General features: G+C 45.6%; 1 protein-coding gene across 3 annotated transcripts in view; it reads right to left on the reverse strand.

The window, feature by feature from the left end:
* Nucleotides 1-802: 802 nt before the first annotated feature.
* Nucleotides 803-21,759, reverse strand: part of grik2 (glutamate receptor, ionotropic, kainate 2) — a 123,191-nt gene continuing 102,234 nt past the window's right edge. For 2 of the 3 annotated variants that reach the window (XM_030370962.1, XM_030370961.1), the window contains 3 exons: nucleotides 15,448-15,673; nucleotides 8,673-8,923; nucleotides 803-1,057 (listed from right to left, as the gene is read on the reverse strand). In XM_030370962.1, coding sequence (XP_030226822.1) covers nucleotides 893-1,057; nucleotides 8,673-8,923; nucleotides 15,448-15,673 — 642 coding nt within the window. In that variant the 3' untranslated portion in view covers nucleotides 803-892. Of the gene's footprint in view, nucleotides 1,058-7,928; nucleotides 8,198-8,672; nucleotides 8,924-15,447; nucleotides 15,674-21,759 lie in introns of those variants that run through there. The other variant, XM_030370963.1, reaches the window with a different exon arrangement.

Here is a 21,759-nt window from a genome sequence, read left to right on the forward strand (position 1 = left end):
TCGTCTGTGCATTGAAAGACAGCTTCCAGTAGCAGTGAAAGATGATAGGTCCAAATCGTCTTAAATACACATACTAAAAAAGGGACGACTTGTCCCCCTCTATATTTATACATATGATTGATCTAAAACCTCTACGCGTCCTCCAGCATATGGAGTCCCGGCTCTCTCACTGTCCTGTCTCCGTCCCCCCGCCTCCACCTCTCCTCCTTCTGGCCCCGGAGGTGTTGACGGGTGCTGAGGTATCCCGCCGAAGCGTGCGCAGCGCTGCCCGGGTTCAAATGATTTCCACAGGAAATATTGTCGTATCTGTTATCCCTTGAAAGTGTTTAGAAACAACGATGCCGCGGTCGGCTTGTCTGCGCTGCGCTTGAGGGGTGGTGTTGGCGGTCGTGGCGGTGGTGGTGGTGGAGGTGTGGGAGAGGAGAGGGGGGGGGGGGGGGGGGGGGGGAGAGGCTCTGAAACGATGCGCCAGCCTCTCAGAGCCAGAGTCTCCCCACGAAAACCACACAAGCCTCGGCGCCCAGACATTTCTTTTTTCATTTCCCAGCGTCTCCACACACCTCATATCCACACGAAAGAAACATAGAGACAGATCCAGAGGTGGAGAGAGAGAGGAGGGAGGTAGTGAGAGAGAGAGGGGGGAGGGAGAGAGGGAGGGAAGGAGTGAGAGGGAGAGGAGAGGGACAGAGGGAGAGAGAGAGAGAGAGAGCGATAGAGGGGGGGAGGGAGGGAGGGAGGGAGGAAGAGAGAGAGATAGAGAGAGAGAGGGAGAGGGGGAGAGAGAGAGAGAGAGAGGGAGAGAGAGAGTGAGAGAGAGAGAGAGAGAGAGAGAGAGAGAGAGTGAGAGAGAGAGAGAGAGAGAGAGAGAGTGAGGACGAGCATAGAGTCCCATTCAGGCCATGGTCTCTTTCCCGGGCAGTCGGCGGTCGTTAAAGGTGTGCATGTTGATGACCTCCTCTGTCTTGACCAGGGCAGCCGGCTGGGGCTTGTGCTTCAGCCGCCGCTGGCACTTGAGCGAAACCCGAAGCTCGTCCAGCATGGCGCTGCAGAAGGACCGCTGCGCTCAGACCATCCGAGGATCGGAGGACGGGAGGATCAGAGGGGAGGCGAGAGAGAGACGGACAGAAACAGAGGAAAAAGGGGAAGAAGCAGAGAAAACAAAAACAAAGAAATGTGTCTCTGTGAGATCCAAGCAGAACAGCGACCCAGTTCTGCCACCCCCCCCCCCCCCCCCCCCCCCCCCCCCGACCCACGGCGGGGAACTGCTACAGAGGATGAATGGTGACGCATTGAGCCCAGTGTACAAGTACACAGGCTGGGAGACGTCGGGACAGGGTGGTGTTGGTGGTGGTGATGGCGGTGGAGGGGAGGGGGTGGGGGTGGTGATGTCAGTGGTGGTCATGCTAGGAGTTAGTGGTGTTGGTATGGGTGTTGATTGTGGTGGTGGATGTGGTGATGGACGTGGTGTAAGTGGTGGTGATGATGATGGGGGGGGGGGGGGGGGGGGGGTAGTGGAGATGGTGGTGGTGTTAGTGGAGGTGGTGTTATTAGTGGTGGTATTGGTGGTGTTAGTGATGGTGGAGTTAGAGGTGGTGGTGCTAATGGTGGAGTTATGATGATGGGTTTGTAAGTGGAAGGAATTTAAGAGATTTAGGGACATTACGGGTCAATAGGTGGGCACTAGAAAGGGGTAAGTAAAAATAGCATGTGATTGGCAAACGCTAATTTGGAGAGACTAATCAAAGTTCTACATTTCGACACCATCAAATCATTGTATTATACAGTGTGTAATTAGACGTGCATGACATTAATTATGAATAAATGAAAGACTGATTGCATAACCGAGTGATTTAATATCTTAATATTATATTGTACTATACAAAAGGGAGCATTCATCACAAACCAATCTTAGGATCCATGAAAATGGCTTTGTGAGCATAAAACTACTGCCCTGCTGCAGACAATCTGAGAAAGATCTTAGCTGGCTAAGTTAATCCACAGTGATTTCATGGACAGAACCTTCTGGACTATTTCATTTTATGAAATGAGGATTTATAAAAACCCAAAATATATAAGAAAAATCCGTAGATAATTATAAAATGTACTGATTGAGCTAGGGATATTGGTGGTCATTGTGTGATTGGTTGTGTCTTTAGGGTTGAACGTCACATGGATAAAACCTGAACTGGAATTAGTTAAAACGGTTAGGTTTTCTAAGCCTCTGTTGTACTTGGCAGGTGAGTGTGATTCATATGAGCCTGTTAAGCCTGAGTTACCAGCAAGGATTTAAAGGTAATAGCCACATGATTCAGGGTACACACAGCAAGGCAAACAGACACATTTTGTTCACTCTGTTTCTCTCTTAACCGGCTTTTGACCGGCTGCGTCGGGGCAAGAAATAATCAAATAATGTTTAAAAACGTTTTTTCTAAAATAGATTTGAGTCCACAAAGTGAGTGCTATATTCATTATCTGTGATTTGGTACATTTTTTGGGGACCTCGGTACAAATATGGACGCTAATGTTCACTGGGCTCAGACACAAACACAAGCATTGACATACACACACACGCATGCATACACACAAACATATAAACACAAACACACAAACGCCGACACACACCCAACACACAATTTGGATCAAACACATACACGTGAAATATGCAAGACTACATTTCATCAACTAAGTGCAATTTGCAGTTATGTCACAAACAAAACGACATATACACACAAAACCGCTCTCTCGCACACAAACACGCTAATGCACGCACGCACGCACACACACACACACACACACACACACACACACACACACACACACACACACACACACACACACACACACACACACACACACACACACACACACACACACACGGACAGACAGGCTCCCCAGACAATCCCAGTAAGCAATTCGTCCACGGTGGATTTCCCCTACCCAGACCCTCGGAGCAGGCAGCCATATCAACACTCATTACTTCTCATCTGACTCAAGGCTTGTGTTGCAGCCACATGCCTGATCCAACTGCTCCTCGTCCCTTCTCCCCTTGGTTCTCCCTTCCAACCCTCCCTGTCTCAAGCTACTCTGGCGTCGGCACAAGTTGTGCTAAACAATGCCAACACTGGGACTTACGCACTTCATACTTGTGGCCCTCAGAAGGCTGAGGGGAAAACACATTTCTCTAGGATGAATACTTTTGTCTGCTGGGAGATAATCCAGGTCCTCATGTTTTGTTTTTGGGTTTTTTTTATTCGAGGGGAAAAAGTGTGTTCTGCCAGAGGCTGGATCTTGTGTTAACTCTGGTCCCCAACGCTTGGGGCATCTCTTACAATCACTCAGAAGAATGATGCAGCACCCTGTTCTCCTGCAGGATGGCCCTGACTCAAGTCGAAATGATTCTGATGGCAATTACAATTAGGGCATTTAGCAGACACTTTTATCCAAAACAACTTAAATCGTTTAATACACACATTGACACACCGACGGCAGAGTCAACCATGCAAGGTGACAGCCAGCTTGTCAGGAGCAGTTAGGGTTAAGTGTCTTGGTCAGGGACACATCAACACTCAGCTAGGAGGAGCTGGTGTTCGAACTAGCAACCTTTCGGTTACAAGACATCTGCTCTACCTCCTGAGCTAAGACGATCCACTATAAACGTTACATTAGTAGTAGCAACGGATAAAGGATAGAGGCTAGACGCTTCGCTATGTGTCGCAGCGTTTTGCCACGATACCTGACGATCTGCAAAAATTGGATTCAATCAAATAAAAATGATATCATTGAAATGTGGATGCATGTTACATCATAATAAAAGCACTAAAAAATAGTAATCTCTTTCTTGCTCGAACGGTCTGGCGAAGTAACTGCTGATTGCCACACCACTCTGAAAAACAGCTTTTATAGCTATCGATTTTTCCTTCTCTGTAAAGTTGAATAGCATGACACAGTTTGAAGCTCCCCTCTTCTGAGTTAAAGATGGAGCGCAATCTTTAACTCACAAGCTGTTACTGCCAGCCCCTGATACGGATGTCACACTAGATTGATGGTGGCCTTTTGATACCAGTTCAATATTGTTTTATAACTGTAACACATTTCTATTCAGCATGGGTTTGGGCTTGGGTTTTACCTTCTTTGTACCATATAACATCGATACTTAAACATAATGTCACTCACACAACGGGGCCATTTACTGTTTTCTTGATATAAATATACTTTAGATCGAACATTAAAAAAAGGCTTGTATGGATCAATCGTGTCGCTACCCTCAAACCTTTAATTCACAAACAGGCTTGTTTCGGAATACATTGGGGCAGAAAAATGGAAGGCAACGAATAAGAAAAAAAAGGAGGAAAATAAGAAAAGGCGTAGAACCGGTGATGTGAATTGAATGGCCGAGAGCTGCCGGGGTAATCATCGCCTCACTCTCCGTCTCTCACCCCCGGAGAGTGATAAGTGAAGAGTTGTTTTGTGACTTTGCCTAATGTGTGTGGGCTCCACTGAGCTCCCACCAGACAGACTTTCACCGCGTGCCCGGTTGTCACTATGGTCTTGCTGCTGCTGTTGTTGTTTTGGGTCTATTTATTTATTTATCTATCCGTTTATTCCTTCATGCATGTGAGTGTGTGGGCGTGGATTTGTGTGGATTTTTTTTCTTTGTGTTTTATACGTGGTGATGCTGCAAACTCACACACACAAACACACACACATACAAATATATATATATATATATCTATTATGTATATATATATGTCTACTGTGTCCATGCGCATGCAAATGTGGGTATTAGTCTTAGTGTTTCTACACACGTTTGTGTGTGTGTGTGTGTGTGTGTGTGTGTGTGTGTGTGTGTGTGTGTGTGTGTGTGTGTGTGTGTGTGTGTGTGTGTGCATGTGTCTGCATGTGCATGCATGCGTCTGTGTGTGTGTGTGCTTGTGTTTCCATGTGCGTTTGTGTGTATTTGTCTGTGTTTGTATGTGTGCGTGTGTGTGCATGTGCATGCATGCATGTGTGTGTGTGTGTGTGTGTGTGTGTGTGTGTGTGTGTTTGTGCATGTGCGTGCATGTGTGTGTGTGCATGTGCATGCATATGTATGTGCATATGTGTGTGTGCGTGTGTGTGCTTGTGCGCGCATGTGTGTGTGTGTGTGTGTGTGTGGGATGAGAGCGGGTGTGCACATGGGGATGAGGCGGGCTCCTCACACAGCAGGTGGTCCCTGTGGGGGCCCCTCCCCCCCGTGGAGCCGGGTTACTCTGCGGCGCCTTCAGCAGCGGGCAGGAGGAGAGGGAAGAGCAGGAGGAGGAGGAGGAGCGGGAGGAGGAGAAGCGGTAGGAGGAAGCGGAGGAGGAGCTGGGTGGGGGGGGAAGGGGGGGAGAGGAGGTGGAGAAGAGGAAGGAAATGGACAACCGTGGTAATCATGGAACTCTGACACGTCGGAGATGGGGATGAGGACAAATCAATTAGCTGTGGCTGGCTACAGAATGGCTGCTGCTGTTGTTAGCACGCGGGTGCGAGGGCTGCGGATGGAGAAGGAAGAAATGGCGGACGTTCCCTTCGCGATGTCAACGTGTTGTGTTGTGTTTAGCGGACTTAAGTCATCCTGAATTCATTTTAATGAATCATGTGTGAGTTGGGAAGAATGATTGTTCTAATTGAAGTAGGCCTGGGTGTAGGATTAGCTAGCCTGAAAAGCAAAATCTTGCTTTTCAATACAGTACTTACTGTCTGATTGAGGCTAAACGTAGCATGTAGTGAGCATGGAATATGTGGGGAAGAACAAACTGGGGACAAAGAAAAGCCCAAAAGCTCTGGGTCGCTAGTTAAATAAAAAACAATTATACAAAAAAATATCCCAAATGTGCAAACTTATCAAATGTTTATTCACAATATTGTATTTATTACTTTAACAGGTGGACCGTGTCATTTGACAAGGCTCAGGTCTCATAGCATCACAATCCGAAAATTCAGTTCAATTCCATCTTCTCAAAAAGCACCATCGGTGCCTTTTACACGTCTGTTTGGATCTTAAAAGCACTATCAACAGTTCTCAGTGTTCACAGGGTGTACCGCTCATCCCATTTAATGAACGAAGAGCTGCTATTTTTCTCCCTTAGAGTGTTTGAAAACACAAGTAATTATAGAATGCAAATTGCGGGGCGTGCGCTGTCAAGCGTGTGAAACACAACAAAGAGATGCTTAGCACCACATTTTTCAAGTTGACACTTTCAGCATCATGGAGAGAAAATAACCCCATGTTGGAAAATAAAAGGTAATAGTCAATTATTCAAGAGGTGCCCAATAACCACACAAATTATATGATTGATTTCCACAGATTAGCCCGATAACAATTTGGCTTACTATTGGACAGTGTATGATGAACTAATTGTAATCGATAAATATCTGTCATGTAACCCCTACGGCTGTTTTATAAATTAAGTGAAATAATCCCAGCAAAAATAACAATCAAATAATTGACAAAGTGAATGCGTTGCATTCTGCATGTGCTCACTTGCCCATTTTCACACATTAATGTGTTTCAAGTTGCAGTAGACACAAGTGTAAAAGTAAATGTAGTAATTATCCTTTTAAATTGACAACAAATGTTAGACCAACTATAGTTATGTGTAACATGAAGTCAACTTTCACATTATACTCACTGTTATCATATCTAAAAAGAAGTGTCTGGAAGGGTATAGATACAAACATGACCTTATACAGAAAGTTAATATCCAATAATAGTCATAGGTAATAATACTTTTACAGACTCAATCAAACCGGGTAATTTAATATCCTTATATACGTTGAGCACAGTGATCTACAACAAGGTGAAAAGTGTAACAATATACGATTTTGACCACTTGCATCAATTGCTAAATATTTCAAGTGGTTAACATTATTCTTTGAAGGATAGTCTTTTTTAAAGATATCATATTTAAAAAATAGTTATTTCTACAATACCATGTACATCTCCAACTTTAATAAACATGGCGCTCTCAAAATTGTAAATTTATATGAGTAGCATAATGTCACATTTGTGTACACGTATATGTGACTACACGTGTTTGCCTGTTTGTGTGTGTGTGTGTGTGTGTGTGTGTGTGTGTGTGTGTGTGTGTGTGTGTGTGTGTGGGTGTTTGTGTGTGTGTGTGTGTGTGTGTGTGTGTGTGTGTGTGTGTGTGTGTGTGTGTGTGTGTGTGTGTGTGTGTGTGTGTGTGTGTGTGTGTGTGTGTGTGAATGTACGTTCGAGGATGTGCATTTGTGCACATATGTGAACATCAAAACACAGGCAGGAGCGTGGGCTCATCAATAAAATGGTATTTTGGCCGTGGTGCAGCACGCTACGTGAACAATGGAAGGTGTTCGAGTAAGCTGTTAGCTAGCGCTAGTGGGCGAAGCAGGGCTTAGACACCGGGATTTATGATTCTGTCTCCTCCAAGAGAGCTCATTATCCCCGGGGGCAAGTCGACACCAGGGGAGGGCTATGTTTCACCAGGACAATTTACAGTACCCCCCCAACCCCCAACCTGTAGTCAATTATTATTGTTATGATTATTAATGGCTTACTGGGTTACTGCTCGGCGACGTACTGAATTGCGCATACTGTATGTAATTGAATGTATACATCGACTGGCAGCAATTATTGCAGTTTTTCTTTGTTCAGGCTATACCATTATCATTTATCTGAGGCTTGCTACTACACATGTTTTTTATTCTGGAGAGTGGATCAGGAGTGGGACTCCTTTCAAAGAGTAGCGTGACACTATGTAGAGGGAGAGGAGAGGTCACCACTATTACTACTATGTGCAGTGCAAGGGAAGCCTCAGATCACCTCGCGGGGTTCATGCGTGGTGGTCGTCGTCGTGGCGGGGAAAGCCCTACAGCGTCGACTGGAAAACGAAAGACAACGTGAACCCGTCTGCCCACGTGTTCCCCATGTTTGGTTTAGTCTGAAACGAGTCAGATGCGGTTTATTCCCATCGTACACGAGAGTGGCAACAAAAACCTATTCACAAAAAACCTCCCAGAAGACGAAACAGGAAATGGTGTGAAACAAATAAACGCCGGGGCATTTGTTTGATGCTTTACAGTACAAAAGTGTCTTGGGTTTTTCTTGCGGTCATTTGGGACGGTGGTTAAAGTCTAGCGCGGGTCCATGGTGACAGCAGAATTCCTCACGTTTATCTCGTTGTCGCCATTGGGCCTAAATGAATAAATGCAAAGACACCAACCCTTATCTTGTGGAATATATGACTACAGATTGAGTCACTGTCAAAATTCATTGAATCCATATATCCGTCTTTCCATTCATGTCTTGTAGTCATGTATATACATCGCTGCATTCTGTCATATCAATCTGCTGCCATGGGTATCAGACAAATTCTACAAAACACGTTTAAAGATGAACTTGCTCCTACTTATCATATAAGTATGCATGTGTATTTAGTTAGTATGTCCAAGAGATGATATGGCATGGTACAGGAAGTATGCATTTCTTTCTTCTTTTGACGTGAAAGGGGACAGTGTGTGGGGCCGATCAATTTCCCCTGAAACACCCATCCGGCGCCCACACATCGCTGTTATCTTTATCCTGTGTCACACACATCTCACACACCTCTCCGGGTGTCAGGCCCAACGCCCCCCGCGCGTCACGTTTACGTCGACGCGGTCGCACGTACCTTTTCGAGCTGCGCGTTCTGCCTGGACTTGTAGAGGAACTCCCCGACGGCCACGAACACGGACAGCACCAGGCCAGCAGCCAGCACGATGAAGATGCCCCCGATGTTCTGCACCCCCAGAGCGCTGGCCTCCTTGCTCTCCTCCTCGGGGCAGCCGTTCCCCCGCCACCACTTCTCCTTCATCATGTGCAGCTTCCCCTCCTCTTGCAGCTGGAGGATGGCTATAGTGATCTTATCTCGGTACGGAGAGCCTGAGGGGGGGGGGGGGGGGGGGGGGGGGGAGAGGGGAAACACAACAAAGAAAATGACACAGGTTATCCATCTGAGTGAACATGGCACAGAACGATTCAAGGAGGCTTTGTGGAGAGAGGGGGGGGGGGGGGGTGAGGGGAGATCTGGGCTACGGTTTTTTTGTGTGATAATGTTTTTCCATTTAAGTGTGGTCTTTCAAATGCCGTCATGCTTGTTATGCAGGCGTGTAGGTTTGGCCCACAGGCCTTTGTGAGAAAGGAAATACATAAAAGACTCATAGAATAGTGAGTGATTGAATGTGTTACAGTGAATGTTTTAGATAAAGTGTGACTGCTATATTAAAGTGATAGAGAAATACTGCTCTGATGAGGCGTTTAAGATGTATTTTTTGCCTACATGGCCTCTAACCTTATTTAGGTCATGGGGTGGAGGAGAAACTGGTTATTGTATTTTTCCCTTTGTCACCTACCTATTAAGAATGTATTAAAGCAACCTTTTTAGACCAATGTTTCCACAGAAGGAAATACTGCACTTTGCTACGTTCTAAGTAAAAGGAAATTACATAGTTGTGTCTACTGTATGAAAAAGCTCCCATTATATTTAAGAAAAAATAAAAAAATATACAAGAGTTTTGAAAGCTCTTGTATAACATAAAGACTTATTGCAAATAACAATCCATGTCGTCCAGAATAAACTGCACATTATAACAGATTCCTCCACTATAACGGATTCCTTATCGTCCTTACCGTTTCCGCGAAACCCAAAGCACCCAGCAATAACAAGCCATTAAGAACAAAATATCTCCAAGGGGGGCCTCTACGCCCTTTCGTTTTATCCACACACACTTTATTTCTTTAATTAAAGCTGTTGCCGTGTTTAAATTGCAGTAACGCTTCCACTACGACCTGTTTTGTTGCCTTAATAAGTAGAGGCATTCCCAGTGCACATCTTTGAAGAAATCCCTTCCCACACACGCGCGCGCATGTGTGATATATATGCAGAGTGCGCCCAACGCAACCGCTCTTCTGTTTACCCACAATGCTCGAGGGGGCCTCCTCCTCCCCACGTTGATAAAATAAACTCTGGCACGTCTCTGGCGCGAGCACATCAAAACCGGGTCACATGACACCGACCCTGATTACAGTAGAAGGGTGAAGCCTTATGTGAGACACGCATACATTCCCACAAATCTTTCTACCACAGTTTGGCAAAAAAACCTTGTCTTGAACTGAAAACCGTCAAGCCACAACCATTTTGTTGTTGTTGTGGTGGTAGCTGGGGCAGCTAAAAAAACAACAACTAAACGTTTGGTTCAGTACACGAGGGACAGCTGATCTCCGTGGGGCGTCGGCTGGTTGTCGGTCTGACAACGGGGCCGTGTGAAACGCGCCGTATTAAGACCCTAAACAGCGACAATGATACACTTCCCGCCGGAGCCCCTGGGGTAACCGCCACCCACAGGTGCGTGACGGAGCTGCTGCTGCCGCGGTGGCAGCCAGGGGACCACGTTTGAATACCTCACATCTCCCGTGTCCTTTATCTTAGCCCGCGGGTGATCGGGTGTCCCGGCTTTTATTTAAAAAAACGGCCGGCCAGGGTATTTCAAGAAACCCATCTAGTACCGCGGTGATGGCCAGGGGTAAAAACATAAGCATTTTTCCTCTCTGCCATTCGTTTCTATCTAAGTACCGGCCCTAGCCTGCACCCGGTCCCTTTGCTACCTCTGCTGGGGAACAAAAAACACAGTCAATGTGTGTCCGATAACTGCTGCTCAGTAGGAGGGACGGGCAGCCTTGGAACCCTGCCAGCTCTACACCGCATCAAAACAAATGGAAAGGCGTCATCTGAGGGAAGGAGCACATGGCGATCATCATTCAGCCCGCGAGTTGAAGACACGCCATGCAGAACCCTGTTTTTTTGGGCTGTGTTTGTTCTTGCAAGCAAATTTTCACTTGTGGTATCACTGTTATTATATCACACTTTCTTCAAGTGTTTCATAATTTGAACGGTGGAATAAACCCATTGAATACTAGGAACCAGATATCGCTGGTAAGAGAGAGACAGGAGAGAGAGAGAGAGAGAGAGAGAGAGAGAGAGAGAGAGAGAGAGAGAGAGAGAGAGAGAGAGAGAGAGAGAGAGAGATTTCAATGTGTTGTGCTTCTCGGTGATAAACAGAGTATGTTAATTTCGAGAGCTAAAAAAAGAGCCCTTCTCAGCATGCGCACCGTTAGAGAGGCACTTAATCCTCAGACGGAGGCGCGAATTGAGAGAGAGAGCGGGACAGGCCACTGTGAATCCAGAGTAAGACACATAGCAGTAATCTGCAGGATCAAAGCTGAGTAATGGCACACCGATCCCAGATGCATTGTCTCCGGATCCAACCCCCCAAAGAAAAGGGACAAACAACATAGAAATGTACATGAGCTGCAACGTCTTGTCTTGCACTCTGAACATGTGTCATATAAGCACAGTGAGATGGGGGAAAAATATTGTTCTGCTTTTGCCATACAGACAAGGACTTGTTTTGCATGTTGGGCCTAGTAAATAGATACTCGCATCACATATCGTACGTACAACAATTTACTATCGGGACAGTAGCCCAGATGGGCCGAAACACCTGATTGGAGTGCTTTCACATACAACGGGTACACTCGTCTCGGGACTCGCTTGCATCACTGCAGATTAATTTGTTCTCTCTCGTCCTCCCTTCCTCTCTTCCGTTTTCTCTCTCTCTCTCTCTCTCTCTCTCTCTCTCTCTCTCTCTCTCTCTCTCTCTCTCTCTCTCTCTCTCTCTCTCTCTCTCTCTCTCCCCCCCTCTCCCTATGTCTCTCTCTTTCCCTCTCTCTCTCTCTTCAAGAATCTGTCTCTCTGCCTCCTGTCGTGTCCTTGTCTAGTTTACTTGTGCGCCGCGAGTCACTCGCCGTTCCCCGACTAGTACACACAGGGGAGAGAAGACACCCAGGTCTCCATATGGCTCATGTCTCCGCTAAACCAAACACGGATTGACATCCACTTGCATGACTAACGGAGTGACCGAGGCATATAGCATATCATTTTTGTAGCCTAACAAAGACACACGCGGCTGAAGTGGGAGACGGCGAACACGTTCCAGAGAGACAGAGGCAGGCAGCGGTGGAGGAGTCGTTCCAAGTGAACAACCTGTGCAGGTACAGAACTTGTGTCAGATGTACTCAATGACTCCATTTAATTACCTCTCTAGGGCACCCAGCACGAAAAACTTCTGTGCGTGTGAATTGCGGTCGCATTACCATTCACCTCACATACACACACACACACACGCACGCACACAATCTCAGTTTGAAAACAGAAAATGCAAAAATGTTGCTTAGTCCATTGTATTTGGATATCCCCTAGATACAGTCGCACAGAACTACGCAGAGTAGGGGATGCCTCCCTCTAGGGATGGTTAGGAGTAGACAGGTAGAACCAGGATAGGTGAGGCAATACAATGCAATTGGGCCCATAATGGACATCCACAAGGGAAGCATTACCAGCAAACATTTGAAGTCAAAATCATATTATTTGAAATGGAAATTAGCAATGTCCACGCTGATGACAAGGTTTTTTGCGAGAACAACATTCGTGCATACTTTGTTTGCTATAGGCACGTTGAGAACATCAGGGTCACACTCCGGAGTGTAGACATTCCAGTAGACAGAGCTGGGAGCAGCAGCTGTGAGGCCCGTCCATTACAGAGCTCAGATCGGCCACTAGGGGCCCGGCGAGTGGAACCGTACGTCCGCTATGACGATTCAGGTGCTAATGCTACCCGACAACGACTCTCTATTAAAGTCAATGAGATATATGCTAAATGGCCCGGCTATACGGGGAATAAAGGCTGCATATGGAAAAAAGGGTACTAAAAGGGTAGGATTAGCAATTTAAATGGCTTGTTCTGACTGCATGAGAACGAGCCACGGGGGAGTAATGATATAACACGTTTTGTTTTCTCCCCACTTTCTTTCCTTTTCCTGGTCAAATATGCGTTGTGCTGCACAATGGGCGTGTTGCTGTGGACGTTACACACAAACAAGGAGCAGGGCTACTCCGTCCACACACAACCCTGTTGGATGGCAGACTGTCAATCCCACACTTGAAAGCAGACCCGACAAAGGCGAAACACATTGACAGATGCAGAGTCATACACCCACACACACACACAGACACACACACATCAAGGACATTGTAGAAAGCAATAACAGAGGAAGGAACATCATCGTTCACATTATCTTCTTGAATTGCCGCTAAGGGTGGGTGATTTTAAGGCCCCGTGTTGCAATGATCTCCAAATCTATGTCTCAATGTTTTGCCGTGTTTTTGTGGCGTCTATTCGTTATTCGTTATGGGAGAATAAGCTTGAGGTATAACCAGATGATATGTGTGTCAAGCACTTGCGACAGGTCACTGGAAGGAGTCCTAGAAACAAGGAGTGGTGGAACGTGCAAGTGCAAGAACTCCTACAATTACTGAGTGTCGTTAGACTGAAATTAATTGTGAAGCATTTTTTGTTTATAGGCCACGCTGAGGAGGAGGCAAGAATTCTTGAAACAGTAATGAACACAACGCACACAGTGTGTCTCCTTTTCACCAGTTCTTCACGTTGAGTTCCCTCTCAAATTGACTCTAATTAATTTTCACTCTCTTAACTCGGGTACTTAACACAACGTGTTCTTTTTCTATTACTATTATTTATTTATTTTTACTGTTTTTGGTGTCTTGGAGGAAATTGTGGTTTGGCGTGCATAACCGGATTAAGACAATCTTCCGCTGAGCTCAATAATCAAATGCAGACACCTCCGCACACAACCTGAACTGAGCCTCTCTCTCGCTCTCTCTCTCTCTCTCTCTCTCTCTCTCTCTCTCTCTCTCTCTCTCTCTCTCTCTCTCTCTCTCTCTCTCTCTCTCCTCATGGTTCCTCTAGCCCTAGGCTCGTATCATACACATTGCCTCTCTACGGTGAAAAGACACCACGTGGGTTGCAACGAAGGTTGAAGACAATAGACAGAAGACAACAATGAAGTGTTCTCGCGTCTAATCTATTCCTGAAAAAAATCCTTCTGTATATATCATCTGACATGGATATAAACACATTTAAAAATATATGCCATTGTGGGATATGCAGCATTACTGTGATTAGAACAGAGACACAGGATTATACACAAATTAAACCATTCTTTTTTTAGAAGGGACAATTTCTACGGCTTGTACATCAGATTGCATTATGGGACTTTTTTTTGCAGATACTCCATTTCTAATAACTTAAATATACTGTCACCTCGGCGAATGAAACCGTTGCTTTTTCAAGTGAAACGCTGTGGCACTTTCAAATGTCGCCCCATTATGTCAAATCATTTCAGGATAAATTAGAAATCAATTATAAAAAAAAACTTGACCTCAACCATAATAACTAATAATCTAATGCCCTTATTCTTCCAAAACGGAAGCCTTCATTGCGATGTGACGCTGCAATGTACAAGCCTTACAAGGTATATCTTTAGGCGGTTGGCTATCATGTGCTGCTCAAAGCTGAAGGTTGTCGTGGCAATGGTAGACATTGAACATAATTATCGGTACTTGTATATATTATTTAGATAATAAAGTAAATGTGTGACTGTATTCAAGGTAGTAGTGGTAGTAGTTTATTATATAGTGTGAATACATGTTTATTATCTTGTACATATACGATGTAACGCGTGTATTTTGGTTAGGTTAACCAGGCGCCTGCTAAATTAATGTTTACATAGCCATTGCAAATATGACTGATAAAACGGTACAATTAAATTATGTTCATTGTTATTTAACGGACTAATAAAATACAACTCTGAATACATCCGCCCGTGACTCCTCGTTCATGAGGGCAACACCGTTCAGCGGAACTTTTATCAACGGCCTCTGCAGCGCGAACATTCTTAGCACGGATGGCCTGTGGGAAATCAAACCCAAAAACGGGTCGACCTTATACACACCTGAGCTAGACAGGACCTGTAGAAGACACACCTGTATGTCCCATCATGCATGTAGGGTGGAAAATATGTCTCAGAAAACATGAGCCGATACTGCCAGACCTCGACCTCCAGATAGGGAACAGTGAAGGCATCACTACATGTTGTCAGTCCTTCTCAAACTTTGCTCAGCCGGGGCCCAGTAGTGATTAACCCTCTGCCTGTGGAGCCCACTGACACCTGCATAAATAATCACGACCATATCCAAAACTCGAGTTGCTGAATTAACATTATGACCAAAATGCAGGGGTTGCCAGTTTTCGATCAGTTATTATGAGTGACGTGAAGTGTGATTTGTTGACTTCCAATCCCGTGGTCTGATGGGTCAATGACTATTTGGCGTACATGTCAACAAACGTGATGCAAAGGTTTACACCGTCAACGAGTGCAGCACGATCTGTGGACGGTCCCCAACATCATCGGCATTCTTTCACGGAACGGCGTCCAGGTGCGTTCTGGGTAAGGGGAGGTCTGGGTAAAAAGTTTGAGAGCGTACGCACCCATGGGGGTGCCGACTCCGTAGGCCTTGGAGTCGATGAGGCCCCCGATCTGCGTGAGGTTGCAGTTGCGCTGCGTGACGAACTCGATGGTGGTGGACTCCATGAGGAAGGCGTAGTCAGAGGTGAGCACGCGGTGAATGCCCTCCTCCACGTTCTTCACCATCACTGAGTGCCTCCGACTGCTCATGAACTCCCACATCTTGTCGTACGTGGAGATCTTGGTTTTCTGCTTTGGACCAACACACACACACATACACACACACACACACACACACACACACACACACACACACACACACACACACACACACACACACACACACACACACAAACACACGCATGGCAAATTAAGGTATAAAAACACTTAAATTCAATGACTGCTACAGCGATACCGCTGTTTTATATTTATTCCGGTAGCATTTAAGCTAACATCAACTATGAAGCGTTAATAGAGTGGTAGTAAGTGGGGAATTCATAATTTATAAAGTGTTGTTAGTTCATGATTCCTACTCATTAGTAAACAATCATTTTTCTTATTTTGAATATTCGCCTAGACACATATATGAAACAAGTACAGCAAATAATAGAATATGGATGCATGAGTTCAATCCATGAGTTCAAATAACAGTAGGAACCGGTAGTTCAAACCAAAGGTCTGTTTCTACAAAGAAAATTTCATTTCCTGGCCCATTCGTTTAATAATCGCAATGAGAAAAACAGCAACAGATAAGCATGGCCGGCATTGGCAATAGAGGGATTATGGAAGGTCAGCCCTCTTCAGACTCTATCATGTAGCCAGCAGCGGTCCTATTGTATGTGGTAGGTTGTGCTTCAATGTCTGCACCTGTAATCTAAGTGATGAATCCCAAGGTGCATTTACTCTCCAAGGGATCCAATTTGAAGGCATTTTTGAGGCCATTTGAAACCTAATTAAGTCACAACTTCAAGGTCCTGGCCGCCATTATTGTGTGTAATGACTTTTTGCGGCCGGTCGATATTTTAGATCAACTGGGTGATTTGCAAAGTGCCTATCAGAATCTTTCGGAGTCACCCTTGACAAATCAGGCGATTGAGCATGCAAGCTACAGACTGCTGATAAGGTGGCAGAGAGAGGGAGAGAGAGAGAGAGAGAGAGAGAGAGAGAGAGAGAGAGAGAGAGAGAGAGAGAGAGAGAGAGAGAGAGAGACAGAGAGACAGAGAGAGTAAGATGTGCGTGTTATAGTGAGAGATTGGGAGAGAGAGAGAGAGAGAGAGAGAGAGAGAGAGAGAGAGAGAGAGAGAGAGAGAGAGAGCGAGAGACAGAGAGAGACAGAGACACAGAAACAGACAGAGAGCTAGAGAGAGAGGTGGTTAAATCAGGAAGAGTCAGAGGATAACCAGCATATGCTCCTATAGCCCGGGCAGGGAGCCCAGGTGGGCTTCCCTCAGACACACTCTGTACACAGCAGGCACCCAGCGCTGATTCAAAACAACTACAGCAAGGATGTGGTAAAGTACAAGGGCATCACAGGGGGTCCTAAGCAGCTGTCAGGAAATCAAAATCATCCCCGAAATCATTAATTAAAAGATTTTGTGGTGAGTGAACGTGAAAGGTGAGCAAATGACACATCTGCGTTGTATTAATAAGTAATTAAAGTGTAAGTGAGTCCCCTGTTTCAGCTGGAAAACAACACTATGAGATTTGAAACAATTGCAGCGTGAATACTATGAGGGAAGGGGTAGGTTTTTTCCAGATTTCCACTTCTACTTCCCACTTCCTTTTTTTTTAAGCTAGTACCATCGCTGTGTATCAGCGTTTTAATGGTATAGTACAAGAGCCTGAGAAGGTTAAACCTATCTCAGACACAGCCGTCAACGTCAACAGCTGCCCAGACAGAGCTCTACACATCCGCACAGCCGCGGCAGTACGTACAATAGTGTCCCTTCGTCGTGACGGCAAAGTTTCTGGTAAAAAGGCACTTTGAATTCACAAAAAACGGTCACAAACTGGTTGGCGGAGGCAAGCAAAAACATGAGATTTTGCACCTGTTTTCTCTAAACATAGGTCGTATTTAAGTAAAAGTGACAAAATGGAATAGTTTGGTATGTTGAATATCAACATGAAAGAAAGATGAATTGATGTTCACGGTCCCTTTCCGACAACATGGTGTAATGTTTGGTAATGCCACCTTGCCGTTGGATCGTCTGAAGTCATCGTCACATGTCTGCTAAAGTTTTCCTCTGCACGCCTCTGAGGAGGGATCACGTCTTCCCTTCAGCGGGCGTACCGTTCCTCTACTGGGTGGGCAGCCAGTGCTGATTAGAACACAGCTCTGTTAATCCTTTGATCGTATTGAAGTGGCCCCCAGATTAGCCACACTAGCCATGCCATCTCCCCCACCTCCCGTCTCTCCTTTGTCGTGGGGACAGCCTTCGCTACAAGGCCCCTCTCAATCGTCCGAACCCATAGTCGACATTACAGAGGATAATAAAGGAAGAAAAAAGATACTCCTTAATAAGGAGGGTGAATCCAACTGAGAATACACTTCAACCCCAATTAAACAATGTTATGTGATTCAAAATGTTTTTTTGAATTATGTGCGTTTTGAAAAGGAAAGAAGGAATAAAAAATCTCTGTGGCAGTTTTACTTGATGAACTAAAACAATGTGAATGTTTCACTTTTGGGCATGGTATCGCTATTAGATCATAATACTCCATCCCATTCAGCAAAACAAATGTTATATTTATGACCAAGGCACTGGTGGATTATTATCGGTGGCAAGATGGAAGACCTTTATCTACTTGGACCTCAGTGACTTTGTTCTCTACTGCTGTATTATTAGCTTGAGTTATTTCTACACTGTCCATATAAATGTGCCAGAAATACTTTGTATGTAAGACGCTCATACTGTGGTTATCCGCGGAGGGTGTAGGATAACACAAAGGGAACAGCAGCAATATAAATGGTTCTAATACTATCGATAATCTCAGATCACATGCTAGCTGGGGCATATTGTGGGCAAACAGAAAGGCGAACAAACGCTCAAAAAAGCGAGAACCCTCCATCAGTAATAATGAACAGTAATTGCATCTCCCTCCGAATCGAAGAGAGCAGAATTATCATATACTAGGGCACACAATACCGTCCCACACACCCACACAGACAAATAGGCAAGCGCACACACACACACACACACACGCACGCACGCACGCACACACACACACACACACACACACACACACACACACACACACACACGCACACGCACACACACACACACAGCACTAGGTCCTGACACAGCTCTTTGCTCATTCTGTATTTTATGCACAAGCTGCACATTCAAATCCCATCAAACAACCATAAGTCAATTGCCGGTTCACCCCAACAACCACCTCCAACTCCACCACCACCACCTCCACCACAATCATTACTATTACCACCACCTCCACCTCCACCTCCACCACCACTTCCCCCACCTCCACAACCACCACAATCATTACCACTACCCCAACCTCCACCACCACCACCGCATCATTACCTCTACCACCACTTCCCCCACCACTACCACCACCACCTCCACAACGACCTCCACCTCCAACACCTCCACCACCACCACCACCACCACCACAAACACCACTTCCACCAACATCACCATCCACCTCGCCACCACCCCCGACTCCCTAAGGCAGCGTCAGGCGAGGTTCAGTCAAGAAAAAAAAGCCCAAATGTGCACAAAGTTACACATTTGAACATCTGGAATGCTAACCTCTAAAAACCTGCAGGCCCTTGACTCACCGTGACTGGTGGGTGTATGTGCACGGAGTGGAGAGTGGAGTCAGAGGGCTGGAGTGATGGCCAGCAAGGGTCAGCATATCCTTGAGGCACATTGATCAGGAAACCGCTCATTATCACAACACATGCCGTTTATCCCTTTGCAGCACTGCAGAGATTGGAAGGAATTATCCAACCCAGATCAGGGAGGGGGAGAGGAAAGGTGAGGGGTCAGGCCCAGCAGGCAAGGGGTCAATGACAGGTGGTGGTCTGATCGCAGCCAGGAACTAGCTCAGCTGTAATCAAATACTAACACTACGGTTACGGATCCCTGAAGGTAGATGGGTCTGCCTTTTGAGCTTGTGTTTCAATATGTCACAGCGCTGTCTTAATATTCTCCTATTACTCTCCAGTACCGTTGGGAACTTCTTGAAGTTGTTGAAACGTCTGATTTGTATGTGTGCAGTCTGATCAATGCAAATGAGTGGGAGATCAAACATTTATACTCATAGGCTCATGAAACTCAAGGATATTAAGCCCAATATAATCAATCCTATTTTGATATGAATTCAAAATGAGGGTTCAACCCTGAGATAGGTGCTTCTGAGATCAATGGGTTGGGGTGCCTGCAATGATATCACGTGCTCCAGAATAAAGGCTGCTTCCTTATCCACTTCCTGCATTGTAAGCAAGGATAAATGTGATTTTCCTACGCAGCATTTATCCCTTCTTTCCCGAGAAAAGGTTAAGTGTTTTTCTCCCCATGTGGGAGGATACTTAATGTCCTCAACCAAACGCTGCAGACATACCCTGGTTTGCTAGTTAAACACCCTCGCTCGCACATTGTAGCCCTCACTCCATCACTCGCTCTTTCGCAGTCTTCCTCACTGAAGACAGTTCACTCTCTATCTTTCTCCCTCTCTCTCCCTCTCTCTCTCTCTCTCTCTCGCACACACACACACACACACACACACACACACACACACACACACACACACACACACACACACACACACACACACACACACACACACACACACACACACACACACACACACACAACGTCTCTTTCTATCTAATATGACACTCAATGTGAGTCAAGCAATGGGCCTTTCTCTAACAAATCAATGAAATTGGAGAAAATAAACACACTACTCATTAACTCTGCACATACGAAAGGATCCTGTGGTATCAAATCCAAACCGCCCTCCGTTTCGTAGCCTTCGCAATCATCTCCAGCTAGAGGCCACATTCGACAAATGTTAATGTGCTCTGGGCAAATTTCAATCGCCCCTAACATGTCATTAGCAGAGTTGGAACATTGATTTGGCTAATTATGGGATGCGAAGGTTAATCTTATTGTGTGGGTCAACCTATTACCTTAAGATATTTTTGATTTTTTGCAAGAGCGTGTGCAATTATTTCTGCATTGTGGAATTAGAGAATAGGATAGCAATGGCAATGGTGTTAATCATTAATTATATAATGGGTTGTTGTATTTCAGCTAACATGGACAGTCTCTCCACAGCGATTAAATCAAGGGTTTCAATGTGGATGTTATAGTTTAGCTAACAGGAACGGTCTCTCCACAGCGATTAAATCAAGGGCTTCTGTATCGTCGTTGTATTTAGCTCACATGGACGGTCTCTCCATAGCAATACAGTCAAGGGTTTCAATGGGGTTGTTGTATTTTAGCTAACATGGATGGTCTCTCCACGGAAATTCAATCAAGGGATACAATGTGGTTGTTGTATTTGAGATAAAATCGACGGTGTCTCCAGCGCAATTCAATCATAGGTGTGGTTCAATCAATGTTGTTGATGTCAAAAGGGTCATTGTCTTAATTGCTTGAAAATAAGCACCACATTGGATACAAAGAGCTTATATACATGAAGCTTTAGCATCTGTGTAGTTGTTACATATGCCGCTTTTCCACCGCACATGTAGCTCGTCTCGACTCGACTCGACTCGACACGACTCTCGACACGGTAGCAGCACGGGTCGTTTTCCACCGCAAATAGTACCTCCTGGACGTGGGCGGGGTCGGATGCGCGAAAGGGCCGTGACGTATTTTTGTACGCGACGCAAACAACACCTACGCAACCCACACATGGAGAGAACCCACATAACAACAATGGAGGACATCGATAACATTACTATTATTAGCTGGCATGTTGAAGAAGTTGAAGAAGTGGAATATGTTGGCTGCGGCGCTGCTATGGCTGTTACCAGCATGGTTGCCATGTCGCTCTCATGACTTCGTCACACTCTCTGGCCAATCAGTGGCCGGCCGTCTGCCGACGTCACCTTTTAGCATCGGCTCAGCCGCTTGGAACCTAGAGCGAGGTTGTACTAGAAAAAGCAGCCACTTCAGGTACCAGGTACCATGTTTTCGCGGTGGAAACGCAAAAAATGCGAGCTGAGTCGAGTCGAGTCGAGTCGTGTCGAGCTGGTACCATGCAGTGGAAAAGCGGCAATAGACTGTATAAAGATTGTATGGAACATATGGAAGGCCTTTGCACCAATGCACAAACTAAGAGCTTTCATAAAACGCTGTACG

Source organism: Gadus morhua, chromosome 11, assembly GCF_902167405.1.
Source record: "Gadus morhua chromosome 11, gadMor3.0, whole genome shotgun sequence".
Lineage (NCBI taxonomy): Eukaryota > Metazoa > Chordata > Actinopteri > Gadiformes > Gadidae > Gadus > Gadus morhua.